Genomic DNA, 27,275 nt, shown 5'->3' on the forward strand with positions numbered 1-27,275 from the left:
AGCTGCATACATTAATGTCTGCAAAATAATGTTTTGACTTTTTTTTTTTTACAGTAGATATACAATTACAGTAGATAATTACAACCTTTTATCCTCTTGCTGAAATGTAATAGCTTAACTCAAACTAATGCTAAACCTCCTTTAAGCTTGTCCATACACTTAGTTTGGAAATTTTTATTCCTGTACTAAGCATAAAGCAAGGATGATGGGATGGTTTGCTTTATTTTTAACACCTGAGGTTCTTCTAGATGTTTAAAGAACGTGAAAGAAAAGATGCATACATTCATAGGTCAGTTTTAAAATGTAATGCTTCACATACAAGGGCACAAATAGAGACAATTTGTTCATTTGAAAGCCTACAAGCTCAACTTAAAATACAGTCGTCAATCTGGAGTACCTTATTTCATATTACATGAACATCTTTTTTTTTTTTTTTTTTTCCCCCTCAAGATGTACATAAATTTCTGCAGGCAGATACAATGGTAAAGTATCTTTGACTGAATGAAATTCAAAACTAAAAATTTAAGTTTTCCCAGTCTTACAAGCTAAACTTATAGAAAAGAAAGTTAAGAATTCAATATTAAAATGACAAGTGTGAATGCACAGAAGAAGTGCAAACAGCTTATATACTCTTACTCTTCATGCATCATTTATAACCACAACTAAAATTCAGAGGAACAGCTAGACTGGATCTTTGTATTTAAATAACTGTATGCTCTTTAAAATTTCAAGGAGATGATGTCCCTTTCTACCTTCAGAAACAAAACACTGCATAGTTTGGTTAAAAAGATTGGTGTGCACCTTGCAGAAGACTGAAACCAAGTCAAAGTAATTCTTCTGTATTTGTATTGCCAACCAGTGTGGCAAACTGACTGATACAGACTGAGACAAAGTAAACTCTGCCAGGAAACTTTCTATAATCACAGAAGGAAATAAATGAAGTCAGGAACTTTTCTGTGGACTGTGAAAACAGCATCCAATGTCAGGCTTCCCTCAGTGGCATCCAGAGGAAGAAGCAGACAGACACAGCACTGGAGTCCTTTCAAGGGCAAAGGGGGAAGAAATGCTTACTTAGACGGGAGAAAGAAAGAAGAAATCCCCACTCTTGAATATCTGACTAAGAGCAGACGCCCATCTTTTAGGCAACTTCTGGAGGAAGATGCTTAAAGACTTGTCCATTTGCACTTGCTTTCAATGTGGCACAAGAGCTTCTTGTGAAGTACCTAAGGAAGTTTGTTAGAGGGGACATCCAATTGGTGTTTGATTTCTATTTGTAGGGAAGGAAGGACAAACTCAATAGAGCAAGTATTGGAAACTTTAAGCATTCATTATATTACCATTAGAATTAATATTGGATTTAAATATCCCTGGGCACTAAGTAAATCATTAATGAAGAATGCTTCAGGATTATTATGAGAACAGAAATACTCTCAAAAGCATGGACTGGGTACAAATTTAACTTGGTGAACTGAAAGGTCCATATTTATCATATTAAAATACACTTTCTTGAAATATATAAAGGAAAATAGTATAGAACAGCTGTTTTTATAAAGGCATACAGGCTTCCCACTAATATTGTAATGTTAAGTGAAGACAAATTTATATATTTAAAATTCTTCTGACTCACAAAAAGTTCTTGTCTCTCATGCTAACCATTGATAGATATGTCATGCTGAAAACAGAGTACATAATGAACACATCACACTAAGTCTAAAAAAGTTCAAGTAGGTAAGAATGTGAAGAAGTTATTTTTATTGAAACTCTCCAAAGGATTAAGAAGGACCAAAGGATGAACTTTCATGCCAAAATAATTTGCACTGAATTAATCAATTCACATAAAACAGCAAACAATTTAAACCCGGTTATGAATGGATTTTCTCTTTTAATCTCTCCCTTAATTTATCAGTAAATATGGATCTTTACATGGCAAAAGAATAAACAAAAGACTTCGAAAACAGGTGCGCATTTCCTCAACATAAGCGTCAGCAAAAGAGTTCAAATGGCTTGCATATTTTGAAAAGAAACAACGTAAAATCCATTCCTTCATAAACAGTGGTTTGTATATGAATGCCTCAAAGTATCCATTTAAAAATCTGTGCTGCAGAAAATCCATTAAAGACAATCCACACTAAATTTTCACACAGTGCTAGAAACATAATTGAAATACCAAATAATTTACCAACAATTTTGAAAGTTTAGCTGTGGGAGGGCCAAAAATAAGGTTACTATTCATACAATTCAAAATACTTACTGCAAATCAGTTTCATCTAGGAAAGACTTGCTAGCATCTGCTTTTTTTTTTTTTTTTCTTTTTTTTTTAATATTTCAAGTATGAAAACTATGAAAACTCCCCTATTAAAAAGAAAGCGGCTTCAAAAGGGAACTTCGACTGAAAGGTGAAAATATTTAAGATATCTCTTTAATGTTTAGCTATTTGCACTTGATCATGAGATCAACATGATCTGCTCTTTGTTGCCACAGATTTGTCTGGGATGAGAATTACTTTGGCAGTGAGCTTTTGCATCTAAATATTGCAGACACTGATGTTATAAAAGTGATTGAGTATCCATAAAGAAGAAAAACACTGGTGTAAAAAGAGTAGGTTTGTACAGAAATATTTGATAAATCAAACCTAAAAACAGAAGACAAAGCTCTGAAATTTCTCTAGTTGTGAACATCGAGTTTTTTCCCAATCCAAGTCCCTTGAAGAAAAAGTAGCACCCATGTTTTGCTTAAGCCAGGAATTTGAGCATTGAACTAACAAGACTCGCTTCTCATCGCATACCAAAAAGCCTCCACTCTGTTAAAGATGTTGATGTTACAAAAATCACGATACACTCAAAGGTTAGGAAATGCTCATAACTTTAATTTGTCCCACTGTGTAGGTTAGACTAAGCCTTTCAGCAACCAGTTTGCTATACAACTTCAAGTCTGTTTAAAGTGGAGAAAGTATTTAAAATGGAAAATACTCAGCATTTCCTCTACTGCTGCCATCACTGAATGTGTGCAATAGCATCTTATTTACTGCACACTACCCTTAACTTAAACTGAAAACAGAATTAAACTTTTGTCCTTGTGGAGTTTCCCAGTTTATAAGAGTATAGCTTTATAGTGCAGCTAAGCCTATTCAATTGTGGTTACCTGCTGCTGGAAAGACAAACCTCCTCCCTATCCATCTGCCATCTTAACCTCAGAGTTGCCCTGACAGATAAACCAGCAGAAAACTTCTTGAACTGGTTCAGTATACATCAGAGGAGAACAAATGCTGACACAAAGGAGGAGGCAACAGGGACAGCAGCAGGAATACCAACTGCCAACCCCTTCATTAGTTAGCAGCCATTACAACCACCTCACTCTACTGGGGAAGTGGGGAGAAAAATCAAACAATCAACAAGTATTTCTACGGTTATCTGAAATATTAAGTACCACTTCATTTCTTTCTGGAAGAAAGAACTCATGTATAAGGAAGCTGAAGGCTAGAACTATCACATGTCCATTAAGTTATAAAGCACTTCATAACTGATTTTACAAACGTATATACTATTTTTACAGCACTTTATATGCACATAAAACTCCTCTTAATTTCAGCTGCACCTGCTAAACTCTGCAAATCAGTCAAAACATGGCTAACACCATCAGCAATAAAACTCTTCCATTTGTAGATTTGCTAACAGTCCTGGAACAGCATAAAAACTGTCAACAGCTCTCTAAATGTGATCACCTCCTCTTACAATCTTGTCTTGTTTTCCAGGCTTCCAAGATCTGCAACAAATGAGGCATCCATTTTATACTAAATCTGATTCAGAGGGCAATGCTCATGCTGTACAGTAGAAGAGGCAACAGGGTCATACAGGAAACATGTTAACAAACTCTCCAAAAATATGTATACTGCGACGGAACCAAACTAAGGTTGCATATGCAGTGAATTCCTGAATGCTTGACTCTAACATTAGCTTTCTTTCAGTTGGAAACATCTGCATATTTGCTTATATCTTGTAGAAGCAATAAAGGTAGACGTATTCTGATCCCTTGAAGAATCGTCAGTAAGACTGCAGTCTTTGGACTCACAGCATTGATCTTTGCCCCTTCAGCTGATCAGCGACAGTCGCAACTAACAAGCAGTAATCCATGGCCAGCCAGAGGGAAGCAAACAGCTACAAAATCAGAGAAGTGTGTGGAAGCAGGCATCTTTGGGCTCAAGCCAAGTTTCAGAGGAAAGTACACTTGGAGTTTGAAAACTCTCTCTCTTTGTGTCTCCTCATACTACACGTAATATTTTCTCTCTCTGTTGCCCCACCTAGTCCCTGCTCCCCTGCACTATGTTGCCCATCAGCATTTAAGATTGTTTCTTTTCTCCAAAATATGGAAGTCACTTCCCTTTTGAACTTCTAGAAAATCAGCAGCAAAAATTAAGATTCATATCTGCTACTACTTTTTTACAAGCAACATTTTAAATAACGGGTAAAAATAGTGTGTATAGAACATTTTGTGTATGCAAAGGGCTTAAGGGAGAAAAACTAAAATATAGCAATAGTTTATATTCAAAACAAAGCTATGCCAATACCTAAGCTTCAGAACTCTGATTGGCAGACTCTGTAAATGAAAGACTCCAAACACAATGTAAACATCTGTGTTGGACAGTAAGACACGAAACGCATTCAAATAATACGCAGTATTGCTATTTTCAGCTATAAGATATCTGCCTTCTACACTGCCATTCTAAAAAGAGAAAGCTATCCCTGGAGTTTGGTACAGGCTGTTCAGTATTTTGTGCAGTCAATATACCTGCTTGACATATTTAATAGTCTCTTCCAGTAGATAGAATGTGTGTTGCTACAAAAAAACTGAAACAAAAGATATAGTTTTCACAAGTTAAAACTAGCATATAATTATCTAGTTTAATATGCATCCTAAAATCCTTGTTGCATGGTTCTAATCAAAAAATTGCAAACATGGCTACAAACATCATGTCCATGGATCAAAGTACTTTCCTGGAAATATTTTAGATAGGGAAAAAAACATCTGAATATGGGACAGTGAAACAAAAAATTTGAGAACCAGAGTATATGCTTGCTAAACAAGAATTATATTTATTTAGCTAGTGAATCACCTAGAGGAGTAAATTTTCACTTCCATGATAGCAATCTTGTCAGGCTTGCAAACACCCAGAAATAGGAATTAAAGATTATTTTAAATGTAGTTATAAAGGTCATAAAAAGTCTGATTTAGACTGAGGTACATTTACTCAAAACTGAGATTCATTGAGTGGTAGCAAACAAACAGTTCCTCAGACAAATGCACTTTTTCAGTATACATGTTACAGAAAAAAAAAATAAAGAAATGTGCATTAACTGGTGGTATCCACCAAGCTGCATATTAATATTCTCTTACACCAAACAGTTTGAAACAAGGGAAAAGTCACTCTAATATAATTTTATGTTATGTTTCATTTGGCTAAACTGCATCTTAAAGTTGCTTTGCCATATTAAAAGATTACTACAATAATTTTCACATGAACATTTAGACTTGAGTTTTACTCCAGGACTAAATATGGCATGATTTGCTTTTAATCTGTTGAATAGCTAAAAACTGACAATTAAAAAAAAACTACAACAAGGAAAAAAAATAAGTTGAAGCAATGTGAATCTCACATCATTGAACCACTTCTAATGGTTAATTGTTAGTATTTAACAAATTCAAGAGTTAATGAATCCTTGCATTCGTTCGGTCTCCCGTGCCTTAGCTAGGATGCATAAATACAAAAGACAGCAGATACTGGTAAAAGCTTCAGGACAGAAAGTGCTTGACGAAGGTACAGTTCTCAAGTGTGTTTGGTGAGAGAGTATAAGGGCAGATGCACTGATGAGAACCATTACAAGAAGAGTCAATTTTGTGTTAAAGTGTTCAAAGATGTCACCTTAAGCAGAAAAAAGCTTTAATAACGTCTTCTTAGACATATTAGGCATTTCCAGAGTCTACATCATTAGTGTTGTAATTCTAGCAGGACATCTCCATATAGTTATTGTTTGTTTCTATTTCTCTCCTGGAAAAAAAAACAAAAACAAAAAGGGAAATCATGTTAATACACACATTTCAATATTATCTTCTTTCCCGTAGAGTAGTAACATTGCTTATCATTAGACAGTAACATTGCTTATTATAAGGCATGCCTTTCTCTAAAGCAAGCAGCAAGCTTTCAAGGAAATAGCTTCAGAATTCTTTTTCAAGGATGTTCAAGCCAACTTTTAAAAAATAATATAACCAAGAAACACAGAAGTATAGGTATTAATGGTAGGCATTAAAATAGCATACAGAGGTAAAAGTATAAAAGGCAAATATGTTCAAATGACACCCAGCTATCAAAACAAAGTTTTCTGCCATTGATTTAAATCACTTCCAATAAAATACATTGCACAAAGTGAACTGAGTAAGGAGACCAGGAAAACTACAAAGACCAAGGAATCTAAAACCTAACTTGTCAATAAAAGATATCCTATACAAATTTACACATCTACTCATTAGATACCTGAACAACTGAAGTACATATTCCCACGTATCTTGTTCAAAGCCCACCAAATGTATTAGTGCTTTTAGCATGATTAAAAGGTGAAGGAGCAAGTTGGGTCAGTATCTCCTCCATATAAACACATCTCTCTAATGGTAGGCAAAGCTTACAGAATAAAACCCATCCATACATTTTAGAAGTTATTTTTTATAATGAAAATGTGAAAACAATGAGGTAGGAATGGCAGGGAGGAAAAAAAAAAGAAAGAAAAAAGAAAAAAGACCTGCCTGAGTGCAAGCCTGAATTGCAGTCAAGCTCATATTCATTACAAAGCTTTTACAGCATTGTGAGACTTAACATGTAAAGAAAAAAAAAATGCACAAACTTAACCTGTGTAATACAAACACTGATAAACGTATTTGCTTGTGACCTAAAGAACAGAATAAAAAAATTAAACCGAAAATATATTCCCAAAAGGTTAGGGGCTAAATTACTAAATGCACTGCATCTCTGCTACAGACCAACAAACTCTCCCTCTATATTACAAGACTAACAGACAAGTAACTTTTCTAATGCTTTAATAGTGCTTCTTCTAGAGCTGTTTTCTCTACTTTGTTACAGATAAACATTCAGTTACACATTAAGACTACCTCTTGGGGAGGTGGGAAAAAACAAACAAAAAAAAAAAAAAAACACACAACTCCCCCCCCAACCCCCTCCCCAGATTAATAAACTATCTCTTCTCATCTTCATTACATATCTTCTAATTAGATTGTAAGGAGATACTGAGGTCAACTTTAAGAAATGAAGAAATTGTTTGACAATTTCCTTTCTTAATATGTACACCTGTTGCATAAATGTATTAAAATACCTTCTTGGAAAAGCCAGGTTCCCTTCCATACTTAATATAACACCCATTTCCAATACTTTTTATTATTACATTACATAGTATGCTATAAATAGAACATAAGCATAGCAAAGGAAACCAAAATAAACAAGGAGACATTTGAAGAATGATTCCAAAGCCCCTATCATATCTTTCTGAAACTTTGTCTAGAAATTACTTAGAAAAGTTACAAATTAGCACATGATTCCAAATAAATTCTGCCAAAAAGCCAGTATAATGAAAGAAGAGGGTACATAACACTTCTACTTGTTATGAGAGTTAAGCTGATTTCCAGATACACCTTTGAGTTGCTTCAAGATTAACACCAAAAACGTAAGGCTTGCACAGAGTTCTTGTTCATTATAATCATCTCCATTGTCCTGGAAACTGTACAACTAAGACTGTACATTCTCTAGGGCAGAACTTCATATGTTCAAAGTGGGAACATTGCTTGCATTATTCCACTAGAAATCAATTTTTCCTATTACAAAAATAGATAACCATTATTTGCATAGTAAGATACTGGTTCAGTAATGTGAAACTGATACTATTAGTCATTAATACAAACCGATACATTAATAGCACACCCCTAAGCTGAAAACACATGATCATTGGCCTCATGCCTCACTATGCATGTAAGGCATGCAAAAATAGCCTGCTTAGAGAGCAATAAGCTAAGATGTGTCTATTTCTTCAACTGAAAGAACTGCATAAAATACTGAGGCACATTATTACAGTATTAAGTGGAAGCCTATGAAACTTCTATCTTACCGAAATACCATATTTTAACTGTTTTTAAATACTCTCTCTATATCAGTAATATCATTAGGTCCTGTCTATCTGCAAGTATGACACGGACAACCACAGAGAGAAGCTATCTGCAAAGCTTTTCTCTGCACCCCACACCGCAGCACAGTAAACAGTAACCAACTCTATTTTGTGTGATCCCCAAACTCAAAATACATTTAATTTCATAGAAACTCAAAGTAGAAAGGGAATGATATCCTGTTTACCTGTTCCCCATGGATGAAATAAAGGACTTCAAGTCCATTTTGAATTCTTGAGGAAAAAAGGCAAAAAAAGAGGTGGGCATGGGGGCAAAAAGACCCCTTTTGTGTCTTTTCAGAGTTCTGCATTACTACATGCATATTTAAACAGTTAATCAGGCATAAATCTGATATCTTTCATCAGGGGCAAACAATATGTTCTTCAGCTATATTGGTATCAATGGTATTTACCATTCTGTACAACAAGATGGAAGAGATAAAACTCAATTTCCTCAAAATGCCGGAAGCAATATTATGCTCAAAAACAAACAAAACCACCCACAGACCTCATTCACTACCACTGTCTTTTCCCATCTCAAAAAGGATGGGGCAACCAAAAGCAGAACACACACTCACACAGAGCATTTTGGTTCTGAGACTGGACAGAACACATTTGTCCTAGGCCTATCTGGGTTCTACCACATCTTCCTTTCACCCAACATCTCTTATTTACTTCCTGCATTCAGATGAGCAAAATCTTTGCCAAATATCTTCCAACACTCTAGGATAAAAAGCATCTTCAGTCAATTCAAGTTCTCTGCCAAAGGCCATTGCGACCTGTGTCACTTCAGAATTTGCCATGAACAGTGAGCTTTCCCAGCTTTAAGGGGAGTTTATGACCAGAACATAGAGAGTAATTAGCATTTGACTTACAGCTATGTGGGAATGCAACAGCTGGTTAACAGTAACTGCTAACTATACACCATGTGGTGAGCAGATTTCACAGATGCCATCAACTTTCTACACAAACAAAATCAAATGAAGAAGAAACTAAAAACACTTGGGCTTTGGAAGCATGCATCAATCTAGAATAAACAAAGATATGGAACTAACAATGTAACAACTGGGTCTGAATTCCCAGGCTGACTTACTTTAAAGTTTGTGATTCTGTGATTCTGCTCTCTAAATTCGAAGCGTTAACTGAATGATCTCGTGCTGAAAAGTAGCTATAATTTATCTTATAAATTAAGAAAATCTCTATAAGATTTCAAAACAAGATTTCAAAACAGATGTTTTCGTTATAAGGCACTAAGATAACATAACACAATGTTTTACATAATTCTTTTGACAAAAAGGAAAATGAAAGAGGATGATTTTTAGTAGCAAAAATATATTTACATTAGATTGGTGGCCTACTAAAAAAGCTACTGCAGTCCTCAGCTGTATTTTTTCCCCTCAACACCCCACAAACCAGATCATGGCTGGGGCGTGGCAGGGGTAATCATTAAAAAAAAAAAAAAAAAAAAAAAAAAGTAAGAAGGATTTTAGGACTTTCACTTTTCTCTCTTTTTTAAATAACAGTTAGAAATGCAAGCATTTCAGGATGTCTACTTTAAAGGCTATCCAGCATTGCTAACTTACACAACCAAATTGCAGAGTTTCCCCACAACCATTCCAGCAAAATGAGCTATATGTACAAAACCCAGAATTTTGCCAACTTTTGGCATCTTGCTGCAAAGTTTAAAATATTCGTGCCTGTCTGCTCCCCTCTACCAAGGGGTTACAGTCTTAAAGCAGCATCAGAAGGAAATATATAGCATTATCTTAGTTGTTTCAGCACAGACCTGGATTTAATCTTCACCTTAAAAACCATGTTCATCTGCAGTGTAAGCTAACATGTCAGACTGCATTCAGTGACGAGAGGTACAGGCACACATTCCCTCCGCCAGCTCTGCTACGTGGAGAGAAACAGCTGGCAGAAGCAGAATAGACAGCAGTAGAGGTGGGGAGAAGAAACAACAGCAAAGTTCATGAAGTCTCATTAACTAATGACATCAGCCATAATCTGCAGTTTGTTGCATCCCAGTGTATCGTTACAAACGACACAAACTTTAGAACTGGAAAACCACAATGAAGAATAGATTGAGAAAACTGACAAAATACTAGAGATAATTTACTCCATGGCAAGAATCTCATTGGCTCTTAATCTAGAGTATACATGATTTTAAAATTTCAGTAATAAAGTGAGGGTCCTTTTTAACTTCACACTCAAATTCCATAACATAGAGGGTAAATCTGCTGAAGATACCTATTACTTCAAAGCCAAATAAAAATATTCAAATACATTTTTCTGAACAGCAACTCTGGTGAATTCCTGGAAGACAAAAGATGGAAAGGATCTCTAGAAGCCTACAACAGATCTGGGCAACTTTTCCCATGGCAGATGTCATCTTCTCCTTAAACATTCATTATTCTTCCATTCCTTATCTCGAGATAAAAATGAAAAGACACAGATTAAGAACGAACAAATTAAACGTAGGAAGTCTAGAAAGAGGTCTTACAAGTCCAGACAGTTCCTTTGCCTGGTAAGCCTTGTGAATTAATACTCAAAGTTCCTGCTGTTGTAGCTATTTGAACTGTAGATAGTAAATGAGACTTTCTAGCATAAATAAAATCTAAAAAAACTACAAGACCTAGACTAGTTTATTTATCCTTCACATTAATTTTGATGACATTTTACTTAATTCAGCCTCTGAAACATACTTAGAAACAGTGAAACAGTAAACAAATTATAGTAAAAACAGTAAATAAAGTTTGAGCAGATGTATGCATTGTTAGCAAAACATAGACCCTATCATTTTATTCTGGTAATGATAAAGATAAGAACTCAATTCATTTCCGAACTCACAGCTCAGCAAGTTAACACGCTATGAGCATTCAGAAGGCATAGACGGGGAAGAAACCTAAGTAGTTTGAAGATATTGTGTGATTAAACACCTCTCAAACAGCAAGGCTCTGTGGAAACCAAGAACTAAACTCTATGATCCAGAAAACACCCTTCCAGTCTTGTGTTCCTAAATACTTTCAGCCACAGATTATCCAATTCTAACTAAAGGTAGTATTTTCCTGCAGTGCTGTACACTGTTACACATTCCAGATACAAGTCAGTCAATCCAGCAAGGTGACTTGGGGGAGGGAGGGATAATCAAGCTTCTAGTTCTTCATCACTGCTGTTAACTATGCAAATGTTAATAGCATACTGACTTTTATAAGCTGTCCGTTGCCAGTCTTTAATAACTGCCTTCACTGATGGTCACTGTCAAAAGGAGCAGAAAGATGACTGACACCTTTCTAACTTCTACTCATAAGCCTAAGGGCAAAACAATAAAATCTTTAGTTGCCCTGCTATGGAATCTAGAGTAGCCTTGACAGTGAATAACATTCCTTGCAGGGCCAACAAAATATGCTGAAGAAGAGTTTCTCAGACAATTTAAACCTTATCACTTATATATGTTGCAATTTGAATTCAAATTACAATCTGCCATGGAGAAACATGAATGTATTTTACCTTGATTTCTTATCATATTCCATAAGAAAGCAGAGTAACCATAAACTTTGTTTATATTTTCACAGTAGACCCTAAGTACAAAAGCATAACAATAATACTGATATGCAATTGTAAAATAAAGTATACCACCAGACCTCTAAAGAGGGCCACACAGAGAATTGGGCTAAAAGAATTCAGGTCATCATCTAACAAGAACCCTTGTAATACATCATTTGAACTACTTTGAAGCAAGTCTGAAGTCCAGACTGAAGAAAGTCATATAGGCTGTGATTTCCCCATGCAGACAAATTTCTTCTCACTTCCTACTAACTGCAAGAAAAGCACTAGCATTCTAGTCTATTTGTTCTTCACAGAATACTATTATCTGATGACATGTAGCAGGAAGGAGAAAGCATACTAATATTGCTGTGCAATTCATGTATATTCAAGGTTTTTCTACTGCTCTATAAAAGAGAGATCTGGAATTGTTCCTTTATATTAACTACAACTTAACGATGCAGTATTTAGAAAAGGCGCAGCTATCAAAGACCCTGATTAATTCAAGCATCATGTCTTGTTTTAGAGATCTACCTTCATGTTTAAGAACACTCAAGAATTAGATTCCAGCGACTGGTCTCTGAGCACTAAGGTGAATCATTTGGGTGATATTCCTAATTTTTCTATTGGGGCCCCTATTTTACAGGACAAATTAGTCATTCTAATCTCAGATTGACATAAGACAATTTAATTCCACTCAGAGGGGAAAAAAAAAAGACTCTAAATGTTTGTTGTTTTGATTCTTCAGCCAAGAAGTTCAAACCAAAAAGAAAGAGAACAATTAGTTACGGCTACTTTTAAAAGAAAAGTGCAACAAGATCCAAGCAAGTCCTTCTAAACTAATAAGACCACCTATGAGTTCAATTACATTCCATCTCTCATTCAGCAGTCCAATGCTGGACGTTCTTTTGCATCATCTTTTTTCCTCACTACAGAAAGAAGGGTACCACCACTTCTCAAGTCCTTATATAATGATCCAATACAATACTGACAGCTTCTTTTAATACCTATACCTCTCAACATTATCCCCATCCTTCAAATTTTTTTATTTTTGTGAACAAAAACAGCTCTCAAGCCAAACGCACAGAAAACATGCACATCTGAAATCCATATATATATAAAGAGAGAGAGAGAGAGAGTGCGAGCGTGTGCAAAGGAACATACAGATCATTTTTAAGTGTTTCCAAATAACTAAGGAGAACATATTAGCAAATGAAGATATGGTAACTTAGCAAGCCATCACAGAACGAAAATTTTGGATCAGTGTCTAAAAGTACTTTGTCCAATTCTCTCCTCCCAAGACTAGGGGCACATACTCATCCTATGAACATCAAGGAAGCCAAAATGTGTTTTCTGGTTGTACTTTTTGACTTTAATGGCCCTTGAAACCTCATCAAAAACATATAAGTAATGCACAAGTTTAAGATACTAGCTAACCTGTTTTATTTACTGTTTTGAGACCCTTTAAGATATAACTACCCAACCCTGAAAAACTGTCTGACATAACTAGCATTTAGCTACATGAAAAATGCTGGTCAGCAACCTGGTTTGACTTGTCCTTTGGTGCTGTGAGTATGTCTGTATCTGACTGACACGGTAACACAGTAGTTGCAAGATTTGGGAAAGAAGGAAAAGAAGAAGGGAAAAAAAAGAGTTCACAGTTCTCTTAAAAAGTGTTTCTTGACTTTATTTAAAAGATATTTATAATAGACAGCAAATCATGCACCAAGAGAGAAATGTTCTGCAGTGGAAAGGAGTTATATTGTTAAACACAGCAGTCTGATGTTACCCTATTATCAGAGAAATTGAAATTACATTAACGTCAGACTGTGGAAAAAAATTAAATGTCTCCTTTTGGGAATTCGGAATTCTTGTACAGTTAAAACTTTCTATTACAAGATATGTAGTACAATAAGAGGAAGCTAACATTTTAAGCTGTTATTTACCTGCCATTTAAAGACTTCCTGAAAAAGTACAAACTTCAAATCAGAAACACACAGATATATGCTGATTTTTTTTCCTACTTCCACTAAGATGAAAAGTGATTATTTTTGTGAACCACTTCATTCTACTGCTATTGTTAGTATTTTAAAATTCTACAGTTACTTGGAACCATTATCTTTTTTCTATTATATGGTACAAAAAAAAAGGTAGAATTCCACGCTAGAAAGTGCCAAAAAGGTCCAAGAAGATCCTAACATAATAGATGACCACAAGCTAACAAGCCACCAAATCAAATAGTGGTAGAGAAATCAAATGCCCAGTATACCAACTAATTCTGAAATGGAGTTATCAAATTTGAGTATGATTATCTTTCAAAAATGACTTCTGTTTATCTTTAAAGTTTCCAGATACCATGCTTTTATTAAAATTGCATTTCATTTTGACCCATGTATTTACTGAAGACCAGTACATAACTGCTAATCCATAAGATTTATAACTTCTATTCCTTTCCTAATGTAATTAAGTGTTCTTAAAAGTCGTGTTAAGACTTCTGTTCCATTTGTGTAGATCTCATTGCTAACACTTTCTGTTGAAAGACTATTTAACACTTTTTTTGAATAATCCACACACAATTGTGAAGATTTCCACTAAGTAGTAATTCAAACTAAAGACTTTCCATTTCAGATTTCTTCAACATAGAACACATGAAAAACATGGCCAATATCTTTGCTGCATTAATGAAAAACTACAGCTCCCGCACATTTAAAATAGGACATTCAAACTTCAGATCTGAGAAAAAAAAAAAAGAATGATTACTGAACAAATTTATTTCCAAAATTAACTTTACATACCTTACCCAAAACATCAAATAATGGTAAACAAAAGTTTTACTATTCATGCTTGAAAAGATTAACAGCAATTTGCAACTAACCTTTATAGAAAAGCACAAGTTACTGAAGTTCCATGTTAATCACAGCCTACACACCAGTTTTACAAGTATTTAGCCATATTTTAAATAAAATACAATGCTAAGTCATATTTAAAATTAATTATTGATCATCCTGAGTTGTTAAAATTAAACTTTTACAGTGAATTATTTTAAATATGTTACTTGAAATGATGAATAGTTAAAGTAAATTAAATTAATAAACCACACACTGCTATGTTAGATCATTGGCTTTAAGAAAGTTTGCTGTCACCTATGCAACAACAAAATACTAATTGAACTTTAAGGAACATGTAAGTGACTACTACCATTCAATGTAGTTAGTACTTTATTAACAGCAATAACCACATTTTTCATGACAAACATTGGAAGCAAGAGGATCACTACAGCTGCCACAGACAATAGGCATGAACTTAATTTACGTAGCATACACAGTTCTACTGGTGGTAAGTAGTGCACCAATTTAAACACAACTCCAAAAAAACCTCCCTGACACTAGGTAATAAAAGAGTACTTAATTAACTATAAACTAGAGTTTATGATACTAATTATCACATTCCAAACTATTTTCGAATCATAAAGGAGTCAACAATTGTACATTTACAAAGACTGTGTGACAGCTGTGTGACAATACGACAAGAAGAAACTTAAATATTTAAAATCAACATTCAAACGTACAAGAATGATAAAGATGACCTCTCAGTAGTTGGCATTACAATTTAACTTGGACTTCCTGTATTTTAAGCTCACATTAAATTGCTTAAGGCATATTTCAAATGCACCTACAATGAAAAAACCTCACACCTACAAATGCAGCTCTACACTAATATTTTACAATTTGTCAAAAAAAGCAATTTGTACAGTTCTATAGAAGAATCAGTGCACACTACATAAGTATTGTAACAAATAGGCTATCTCAGCAGTACTGAGAAAGGTAGCTGTCAAATAAGACAAATGTGGATTTCAATACTTGAGTCATGGATACTGTATGATTCCCTGAGGATATTAAAGGCAATAGCAACATTCTTTATTACACAAAATATGCATAATTACAATAATCTACACCAAATCCTACATTAAATGTTGAATTTAGTACTTTGATTTTTAAGTTTAGCATGCATAAACACAAACAATCCATGCTCTCTCTAGTATAATTTACATTTTATTCCTACTACAGTGGGAAGAAAACCACAAAACACTATTCCCCTGAGTTATTAGTGTATGTCTGAGTTATGATTCCTTCTCTAACTTCTTTCACGAAAGCATCGATTTTGAAAATTAGAAGTGACTAGAAGCCCTGAAAATGGAAAAAAGTTCTGAGAAACATGAAGACTATAGATAAATATGGTAATCTTACTCCTTCTGAAACATTACCAAAAAAAGTTGTACTAGAAGCCTGAAAATGTCAAGATATTTCTCTTACACTAAATATCAGTTAAGAATGTGCCTTCCGCCATCATCAAGATAGCCTGAAAGTAACAATATTGAGGGCACATTAATTTTTTTGGGAAAGGAAGGAAGAAGACATTCAAAAGGCACTACACATCCACCAATCTGAGACATTATTTTAAATAATGTTTGTTTCTCCTGTAACTTCATGTCCTTTTCTGTGACATTCAGTAACTCTAAAAATCCCAGCTAGATGACTTCAGTTATGGATAATACACTTAATTCAGTTTTTGTTTAGTCCTTTAAAGCAAAAGATTTCAGAAGTCAGCTTACACATGCATATGTCAGTATTGTGGTTAAACACATATCAACATTAACAAAACAGTCACAAGAACTTAAATCTTTTCATTAAAAGCCAGTTATATCAAGTACAGACACCTTGGTGAAAAGGTATGACTTTTTGATTCAACATTTACATACCAAAGACTGCTGTATGAAACAATAAGGTTACCAAAAACAGAAGAACAGAAGGAAAGCTACTATAATGATACTGATTCCTTACCCTACGCATGGCTTCCTCCTCCTCTTGACGCTTTTCATAATGTGCAAAGTCATCGAAGATTGAGGTGGTATGCTTGAAAGTAGCAATTATTTTAAGCACTTGCTTGGCTTTTTCTAGGGGTACCTCTTGAGTGTCTCTCGAATTGGTAACTGGTTTGTTGTCATTGTTTTCCAAGCGAATATGCCGCAGTTGGTTATTGGGAACGTCTTTGACAAAGATCCATTTGACATCAAACTTCCCCTTCCACTTATCCTGAGACCAGACTCCAGCATATGCATTGTAGTCCACAACAGACTTCATCTCAGCCACTCCACAAAAGTGTCCACTGCCATTCACACTGAAGAGTAAATAGAGCGGGCCTTTTCCATTCAGTGAACGGTAAGCAGCATCCAAGCGTTTATTACCGTGTTCAGTACTACACCAGATAGAGTATTTAATGGAGCGATGAATATCGTCCTCTGAATAACTTTTGATTATAAACACGCGTCCATTCTTCAGATTCCAATCGAAGTCTTTGGGATTATAGTTGTTTATGGCCTTTAGTTTCTCCAGCACTGGGTGCACTTCCACACCAGAAGGTGAGGAGCTGACAGATACAACACCTAAAGCAAAGTTTTCACTGCCAGCTCCATTGTTCTGGCTAAAGCCCACACCTCTATTACGAGGAGCTACCCAGCGGTTTTGCAGCTGTTGCTGCTGCAATTGGTGAGGCTGGGCCTGCTGCTGAGGTCCTTGTTGCTGCTGTGGTTGCTGTGGCTGAGGCTGCTGTTGAGGCAGTTGGCTTTGCACCAGTGGTGGTGGTTGAATTAATGGCTGAGGCTGCTGGATTATAGTCTGAGGAGGCAGTACTGGTTGGGCTGGGGGTGCTTTTACCACTGACCCTTTGTCATCCCAAGTTCCAATATTCATGTTGTGTTTTATAGGTGGTGGTGGCACAGCAGGGCCCCCAATGCCCACATTACCTTTAGGCTTGAGTTTCGGCTGAGGTTTAGCAGGCTTCCTTGCAATGGCAGCCCATGAGGTTGGTTTAGGTGCTGAACTGCTAACTGCGGGCACGCTGTTTGCTGCAATGCTTGTCATACCTGTACTGCTCAGAGCTGAACCTACAGTTTTTGTTACAGCAGCTGTCATATCTCCACCAATTTTCAGTCCAGTCATGCCTTGCTCAATGCTGCTAATCCCAGGCACCTTGCTCAGAGTATCACTGCCAAATCCAGCCTGTCCATCTGCTATAGCTCTCCCAAGAGAACTAGGTGGATAGCCATAGCTGCTGCTGTAAGCAGAGCTTTGTGTTGATTGTCCCTGAGATCCACTTGTGCCCCATGTAGAGAAGTCAGCATTCCCAGGAAAAAAGTTAAATCCATGCTGCCCAAGAAATGGAGGGGTATTTCCTAATGCCCCAGGTTGACTAAACACACCATCAGGTATATAATGGTGTTCACCATTACTCATCTGTCCATAAGTTGTCAAGTATGGCATTGGAGGGTCACCTGCAGTTGACCATGCTGCTTCGCCTAAAGAGTATGGAAATCCAATGGATGGAGCATAATAACTAGGCATGTATGGGTCTGACATTGGTGGATAGCTGTTACTCTGCAAGAAAATAAAACAAAAAATCAGCACTATAAACAAATCTGCTCAAGACAGCAATTGCGCAACATGGCCCAAAATATTTTTAAGGATTAGATGAGTGAATTAAGTTCCACTACTCTTCCCAAGGTAACAAAGATGAACAAAGTATCTTTTAGATGCAGCGATTACTTCTCAAGGGACCTTCTGAAAGCACTGAAGAGCTCCAATCTTAATGAATTATCTTTATATTCAGTTAGTCAACTAGGTTTAAAATGTCTGTCAACAGTATAAAGAAAATACCGAGCTTTTTTTTTTTTTTTAAAAAAAAAACCACTACTACTGCAGTTTTATAAGTATAAAACATAGCTGCAACAGTGATTTTAGATTTGGTATTCTTGTTTTTATTTTTTTTTTTTAATCAAGTCTCTCATTTGTAATAGGAGACAACTGCCAGAACACTTTGCCAAAGATGACATGAGGATGTCTATTTGTTTCAGGAGGAAAACATTTAAACTATATCACTTTCATACTATTCAAGAATGGACATTAAGTACAACCTGTGGTCTAGCAGTATGATATCTGCTTGCTAAAATCATTTTCCACTCCCAAGACTCCTGGGAAAGCAAAGCATTTACTTCTTTGGAAGATAAAGCTTCAGGACACTTGAAAGGCTACCCACATATGACTTCTGGTATTATTTTGAAAAAATATTGCACATTATCATCCTCTAGCTCATGCTTCCCTAATGTTGTACTACTTCAATAAATAAAAAGGCAGAAAAAAAATCTCAAATCCTTTTAATAATCTGTACTTTCCTCCTCTCTCAAGACCAGCATGACTTACAAATTTAACTTATAGAATATTAACTTCTGACTACAGAGACAATTCACAGCTCTGAAAATAAGTCATTAACTTTCTGGCAGAAGAGTTATACTAAGTTTTAGCAATATAAAGCTTCTATTCAATCTATTATACCATTTACTGTGAGTACTACTCCTACCAACTTCAAAGAAAATGATGTCCATGCAGTTAATATTTTCTCAGAGCCAGCGAAACTGTTGTTTTGAACTACATTCAATACATGATGAATTCATTGTAAATTTAAGATGTGTGGTTTTGGTTCCCCCCCCCCAAAAAAAAAAACTTCTTGTAACTAAATCTTTCTGAAATCAGAGCACAAGCACAAGAGCAACAGACACATCATCATGCTTTTTAACTCTTTTCCTAAGATCAACAAAAAAAAAGTCTTTACCAGTTTAAAAAATGATATACTACTGAATTAGTATATTTCAATGAGTATTCAGGTAAATAAACAACAGTAAGAAAAAACATGCAAAAATTAAAGTCTGGAAGTCAACTGAACTCTGAAATTAACTTTGAGATAGTAAACAACGTTCACTTACCTGATTTGTCTGGCTACTTAGATATGGCTCAAAATCATCATCATTTACTGCATCCTTTTGATGAATCGAACCGTTTTGTACTGAAACTAGAAGTAAAACTGTATTAGGTATACTATCCAAAATCTCTATGACATAGTTTCAATCTAGCTCAGAGTTTCTGATCACTTGTACATTGAAATACTTGTGCTTTCTTGAGACCAAACATTTTATTACTAAGTATCACCTTGTTAAATTTAAACAAAATAGCTCATCCTATCTGTAAGTCCTCCAATTAGATCTCAGAAGAGATCTGGAAAGAGAGCAGATGGAATTCTGGACTATTCTTTCTCAGACGAAACAGATGAATAAAAGCTAAAGGCACACCTTCTTTGGAGGGCAGTATATCCAGCATTTCCAGAAGTACCGGACTAAGCTCAAGCACAGATATCAACTAGATTATACACATTCAATAGGTTCAGGGAAAGTTGCAACACATACCTTTCTCCTGACAGTGGAGGAGACCACCAAAATAGCCAGGAGGCACCACTATTCTGGCTATCTTCATTCCCTATTTCCTATATAATTATTATACTGCACTGCATTAGTGACATCTTCGACGCTCACAGGGAACAGCAAGACAAAAGCAAGAGTTCAAGTCCCCAAGGGTGAATACACTCCTTTCTCCACACATATGTCATTATACATTGGAACCTCTTCCCATCTATTACCTTTGATTTCAACCAAGGCATTACACATACTTCAAGTAATTTGGGCAGCCAGAAAATCCCAGGTATCTCCCCATCCCCATTCAACTATTACTCAAAGCCAAACTGCACAAATTTCCACCAAGCTCCATTGTTTCCCATGAGGAAAGTAGAAGCAGGACTTCAATTAGCAGGCAGGTGATTTGAAATTATACAACTGAGAAGTAGAGGTTTGCTTCTCAAGAATAAATGACTGCTTTTTCTGAACACATTTTTTTGATTACTTATCAGTAGATTGGCTGAAAGAACATGTTTTAGAGTGATAAACAAGATGCACCAAGAAACTAAGAAAGCAGAAGTTCCCACAAAACAGTGTTTTACTCTGACAGCTAGAGCTGCTTTCAGCTGACAGTTTTCTCTTTTTTGTCTAAAGTTTCTAAAATTACACACAGCCATGTAACTAAACTTTCCACTTTATTAGAGTTAGTGTTCAAGTGTATTTTTTGTTTGTTTTTCTTAAGCACACAAAATTCACACTGCAAACTAGCTGGTGCCCAGACCAAGTCACTTCAAAATTTATTCACAATTTGATTTTAAACAACTCTAGAACAATCTGTCTTCAGGGAATGTAACTAACTGAAAAAATGACAACGGAGTAGATATAATTAGAAGAAATAACCAACATTCTGGAAAAAGAAAAATTAATTTCAGACAATAGTAAGAAGAGCTGAAAATTCATAATTTAACACAGAACAAGAAAAGATTCATTCCAAAATAAATATCTGGTGAGGAGGAAAGCACGTTTTATTTTATACCTTCCTGGAGTTTTGAAGGTCAGAACACTGACATTTCAAAAGTACAGTGTATTTGAATTATTAGCAATAGCCAAATATGATCAGAAGAAAATGATGAAGGCAACAAGTTTTAAAACGTGACATAAAAACACTTTTAAATTAAATAATAAATTTAAATTACTATTAGTTTTCCCCCATAAATAAAATGGTGTATTTACAGTCTTAAATGGTTTTAAATTTGCACACAACGGGAATGTTTTAACAAGCTGGAATGCTACATTCCTTTTTGTTTGGCTCAGTCACACAAGAGGATGATCCACAAAGTCTATTGTCCATGCCACTTAAAAATAATACCACTTAAGACTTAATCAAATAGTATAGACAGAAAAATCCTCAGATACAATTCCATGGTAATGAAGAAAGTACATGAAGGAACACAAGTTCCTTAAAAGCATGCAACCACAAATAAAGGAATAAACAGCTGCATGTCAAGACTAGAATGCTATCAGAATTAATCTCTTCATACTGACAACTAATATTCACAAAATGTGCAATCTTTACTGTTTCAGAGTCATTTAAATGTTAAATTAAATTACTTAGGATATTTTTGTAAATTTGTTTGCTTTTTTTATTCTGTATTCAGATTCGTCAGTGATACCAAAATAGTTCTGCACTGCTATATCTTTCCTAGTAAATATATATATATTTCTGAGTGAAAATAGCATCAGGGAAAGCATGTTGCTTCGGTTTTTCATTCTAACTTTACCTAATGTGTTAATAATGAAGAATGTAGCCCACTCATACATTTAACAAGAGCAAACAGATTAAAATGCATGCCTCATGCCCAAAAAACTCACATTAAGTGTTCCAGTTGAACAGGGCAGTGATGAAGAATACTAATTAAAACTAATCTACAACTAAAAATATCTATATAAATCCAAACTTGAAAATACTGTACACTTCTGTAAATACTTTGAAAACATACAGTTAATTAGATATTGGGAAAACACAAACCATCAAATACAGGAACTTATAGCATATGTTTTTTTAATAGCTACTATCCTTAGAATAATCACATGCAAAATGCACAAATGATGGCCAAAGGCAAAAGAATAAAGTTTTCATTAGAAGATGCCATTATGTCTTGATTAATTTTGAAGATAAATATTAGAAGAAACCCATGACATCTCATTCTTGTTTTAAACCTAACACTTATGTTTAAACCTCCTACAGAAAAGAAAAAATTTGTATGTATGAAATTTTTCCTTCACACACACATATACACAAATGAAAGACAAACAAGACAGTAGTTTCCTATCATACACGTGACATGCAAACACCAAGCTAAAGAAGTTTGGCGGCAGGGAAGTGTTTGGGAATGCCTGTTTTTTCACCACAAGACATCATTTTGATTCATACCAGTTCTGACATCTTCTGTCAACTTCTATACACTTGACATAATAAGAAAACCTTCAAGATGGGATGATTTACTCATTCAAGTCTCTGAAATACTGAAATTAGTATCTGGCACACAGAATTACAGTACCATTCTACATCCTAGAACTTCAATACCGTAAATTCTGGTCAGGGAAAACAATGTTTTACAGCAATTTTTAATTGGAATAAAGCACCAGGACTATTGTACTAGACAATAAAATTCATGTTTGCCTATTTCACTTTTTCCCCAACATGAAAAATACAACCCTTCTTGCATACAGCCTTACGCTGCTCACTCACGTTCACTCATATGCTCTCCCAGACACGTGAACACTCTTTTACCATCCTCTTACATATTATCACCGTTACGCACAGAATGAACTTCTTAGATTAGTCTGTCAACTCAGTATATCTTCTTTCAAAGCCCTTTTAAGCTAGGACAATATCATGATGCCCAAAAAAGATACTGTCTGCTAACACGTGGGCAGTAAGGATTGCCGATACTGACTTAATTTATACTCTTGAACAAGTCTCCAACCCAAAGCCAACTATTTGTTCTAACTGCAATAAAGTGTTACAATCTTCAGACTCCTTTGATCTAAAACTAAATCATAAACCAATTTAACACAGTATCTGTATAATGTCTATTTTGGTAGAATTGAGCAGATAATTGTATTGTTTCATTACAGTTTCTTTCGAGGTCCTATTCTCCCTAGTATCCTAGTAAACACTCGTTATTTAACAGGATGCACCCTATGAAAAATTCAAGTTCAGTAATGCAGAAAACTCTTCAATAAGTAAATCCTAAGAACTGTGTTTTTGTTTAAACATTCAGCAGAATTTACAAATTATAGCATGCAAAAAATATGTTAACATAAATATGTTAAAAGTAAAGCTAATGTGCTTTCCTTCTTAAACAGACTGCAACAATGCCCAAAATATTTAATACTTCTGTTCCACTTCAAATATATGGAGTATAGTTCAAAAGCAACTTGTATGATTCTCAAACAGGTACACCTCAATATCATCATCAAAATCTTCAAAATGATAAAATACAAAGAACATGAAGCCACAAATCACTTACTCAAATGGATCTGATTCTTTGTTCTCACTTAAGAGCAATGTGGAAGGTATGAACACAAGCAACTTTAAAGACACAAATAGTTAAAAACTTCATTCTGAGAAAAATATAGAACTATTAGAGAATGAAAGAACAAGTATTTAAGAAACAATGATCAAGTAGAGGGCAGTTGAGGAAATAAACACAAGTACATATTTCTCCAAATGCCTGCTGGAATGACAAAGAAACAGGCTGAATCCAGCAAGACTTAGGAACCACATACAATAGTATAAGTGATATATGTAATTAGAAGCAGAAAATCTGCACAGAGCAAGAGTAAGCAAGTTGTGGATAAAATTAGTGCCAGTTCATGGAGAACAGATTAATTCAGATAGAGAACTATTGGTGCAAAGAATACATAAATTCCAAATAAAAAAAGATCTTATTCGTATGAAGAAATAATAAGTATATTGAACACAAAACAGATAGCTGTGTGCACACTACTTTATAGATCAGCTTTCTGAACACCTAGAAAATAAATGGCCACAAGCATATTGAATTGGCAAAAGGAATTCCCCCAATAAAATGTTATTTTTTTATACAAGAGAAATTCCAGACAAATTGCAAGATATAATCTGAGATACTATTTAGAACTGATTTGCTAAGTATTTTAGAGGGAGGAATATTAATTTGTTCAGTACTTCTGTGGGAGAGAAGAAACCCATGAGCACAGTATTTAAAAACTAAGAAAGGTGTTGACAGAAAACTGAAAAAGAAGAAAAGCAAAGGGTCTAAGAGAGATGTTCTATACTGAAACTAGAATGAATAGAAAAGCCAACAAAATTTCTGAGAATAAATAGGGTGATGTGTTCTGCTCACAGATATGAGCAACTGAACAGTCATGTGGTTGTTGTCTTTCAAGCTAAGGAAGCTGTTCAAAAGATTCTTCCTGATGATTCTAGTACACTGATCCTATTTGTTGTACAGAATGGCTCAAGGTGTACTTAAAGACATCATGCAAACATATCACTGAAAGCCAGATGAAAAGAAATAGCTATGTTATCTTCTCACTTGTTTTATTTCGCAGGTTAAAATTAATGTAATGAGAGATCATTTTAACCTGATGTACCCTTGTGCCATAGAAAAAAAGCTGGAAAATAATAATCTGGTATACAATTTCCTGCCATCTTGCTCAGAAAGAAGAGACATCCTATAGCTACATCTTCTTCATGTTATTGAGGACACATTAACCTCCATAAGCAGCAGGATCAAGGATTTATACAAAATAAAAGGAATCAACTTACCTTTATTTCCCTGTCCTTTAGGTCTCTGTATATAGGAAAGTGAAAAAAAAGCAAAACAGAAAAGTACAGTTAGAACTCTCTAACGCTTACTTCAGGATAATTCCACTTATTTGTCAGCTCTGTTCTTTTCAACTTAAGTATCAATTTAAAATATTATCAAACCATGCTTATGTAAAAATCCAGCAAAATTATTTCAAAATTCAATGAATTTCACTGAAAACTTTTGAAATAATCTACAGTATTTTATGGTATGCAAAGGTTAACTGGTGATGAAAGCCTGAACAACAAATTAATTCTGATCCCCCCCCCGAGAAATAAGCAATAAACACAGTATAAAGTAACTGAACAAAGAAAGTTTAGCAGTTTAAGATTATTGTCAATGCTAGAACTTTATTATCATGTCATCTTTTAAACTGACTGATGAATACTTATCACTGAATAACCCAAAGTGTCTTGCTTTTCAGATATACAAAGAAACATAGTTCAACTTACAATATTACTGTATGAGTTATGCATTCCTCATCTAGATGATTATACTGAGAAAATGATACAGTCTCTGAAGCTTTCACAGAAGAAAATAATACCTTAAGGAGGGTGGGTTTTTCTTTTTCTAGGATTAGTCATTACAAAACACTGTTAATCTGGCATGCAATAAGAAATATTGCAACAGTACAAGTTACAGTATCCTTAAATCCTCCATAGCAAAACAAAATAGCTTAGAAAAAGAAATAAACAACAGCTAGCCCATGAGAAGCAAACTCATCTTCTCACATACAATTGACTAAGCACAAGTGAATCTCACGGCTTCATCACTAACAATTTTTAGTCTTGAAAATTCCAGATTAAGCGATCTGAAGGTTTAGGGTAGATAAGAAACATCCACCACCATCTTGTTTCTACATGCATCTACCTGAGTTATCACGTGTCTGGTTTAATACATCCCCATCTAAAGCTGCACTGGTTAGTCACTTCCCTCCCCCTTCAAGAGAAAAAAAACTCCATAACCTTTAAAAACAAACAACCACCTCACCTCTCGAGATATATTTCATCCAGAAACAAAAGCATGCAGAGACCAACAAGAGACATGAAACTGGGAAAGCTGGGAAGAAACAGCCCCCATGTAAGACAGAAGAGCAATGAAAAGCAGAAAGACCACTGAACTAGAAATAAGTGCATACAAAGAAACTGGAGAGTAGTATGCAAAGAGACAAAAGAAACAAAACATTAAAGGCACAGAGTGGAAAATAAAAGGGGGAAGGAGGCTACAGGGGCAAAACTTTTTGGGAGTGTCGGCAGTCCAACGAGTAAGCAAAAAAATCAAGACAGAATAGCATCTGGCAGTTAAAGAAGGATAACAGAAACCCTATCAAGATAAACAAAAAAAAAAATCCTAAGCCCTAGGTGAGCCAAAAGGGGTATACACTGCTCTGTGTGTGGCACAGAACATGGAAAGAAACATAAGATGACAGCTGGAAGAAGCAGAGGCCGCAGGTTAGGGCAAGGAACAGAAATGAAAGACCCAACGAGGGAAAAGGGCGAAGAAACGGGCGCGAAGGCAAAAAAATAAAAAATAAAGGAAAAGTCAGGAGGAAAAAAAAGTGCTCAAAGGAGATGGGACTGGCAGCAGGGGACCGCGGGAGCTCGGCACGAAACCGCTCCCGCAGCGTGGAGCCCCAGAGCGCTCGGCCGGGGCGGGCTGGCTTGCGGGCCGAAGGGACACAAAGCGGCAGAGCCGCGGGGCTGAGCCGGCAGAAGCAGCGGGCCGGGAGGCGAGGGCGCGCGGGGAGGCGCGGAGCCGGGCCCCGCGGGCGGGGAGGCGGAGCGGCTCTGGCGCGGAGCAGCGGTTATAAATAGGGGCCGCCAGGGCCGGGAAAGGAGCCCGGCAGCCCGGTCGCCGCCGGCTGCGGCTGGTCGCCGCTCCCCGCGGCGGCAGGGCGCCAGGGAGGAGGCCGCGAAGCCGCGCCGCCCCGGCGGCGAGCGAAGGTGCAGGTGGCCGCCGCCGCGGCGCCCCCTCCCCCCCGCCGGGGCTAGCGACGAGGCAGGCAGGAGGGAAGGGCGGGGAGCGCGGCGGGCGCTCGGCCCGCCCGGGCGGTACCTGGTCGACGCTGGTGGCTGACATTCTTCACGGGGAGCCGCGATCCCCTCGCTCCGCTCCCGCTCCGCCTGGGCCTCGAGTGATTCCGCACACAGGGACCGCTCGCCCGCCCGCCGCTCCGCTCCCCTCCGCCTCCTCCCCGCCGCCGCCGCCTGATTGTCGCCGCCGCCTGGGCTCGCCGCCGCCGCCGCCGATCGGGGTCCCGCTGGAAGGAGCCGGCCGGCCGGACGCAGCGCCGCTTCCCCCCCTGCTCCGGGCTCCGCTTCCCCACAATGGCGGACGGGCTCCGGCTCCCACTTCCGCTCCGCGGCGCCCTGACCTTCC

At 36.4% G+C, this 27,275-nt stretch overlaps 1 protein-coding gene across 1 annotated transcript; it reads right to left on the reverse strand.

The window, feature by feature from the left end:
• Nucleotides 1–1,719: 1,719 nt before the first annotated feature.
• Nucleotides 1,720–27,275, reverse strand: YTHDF3 (YTH N6-methyladenosine RNA binding protein F3). The gene is made up of 5 exons (XM_062570329.1): nucleotides 26,952–27,275; nucleotides 24,857–24,881; nucleotides 19,579–19,664; nucleotides 16,604–18,196; nucleotides 1,720–6,043 (listed from the first exon to the last, which is right to left on the reverse strand). The coding sequence occupies exons 1-5, from the start codon at nucleotides 26,973–26,975 to the stop codon at nucleotides 6,020–6,022; spliced, it is 1,752 nt and encodes a 583-aa protein (XP_062426313.1). The 5' UTR covers nucleotides 26,976–27,275; the 3' UTR covers nucleotides 1,720–6,019.

Source organism: Rhea pennata, chromosome 2 (genome assembly GCF_028389875.1).
Source record: "Rhea pennata isolate bPtePen1 chromosome 2, bPtePen1.pri, whole genome shotgun sequence".
Classification (NCBI taxonomy): Eukaryota; Metazoa; Chordata; class Aves; order Rheiformes; family Rheidae; genus Rhea; species Rhea pennata.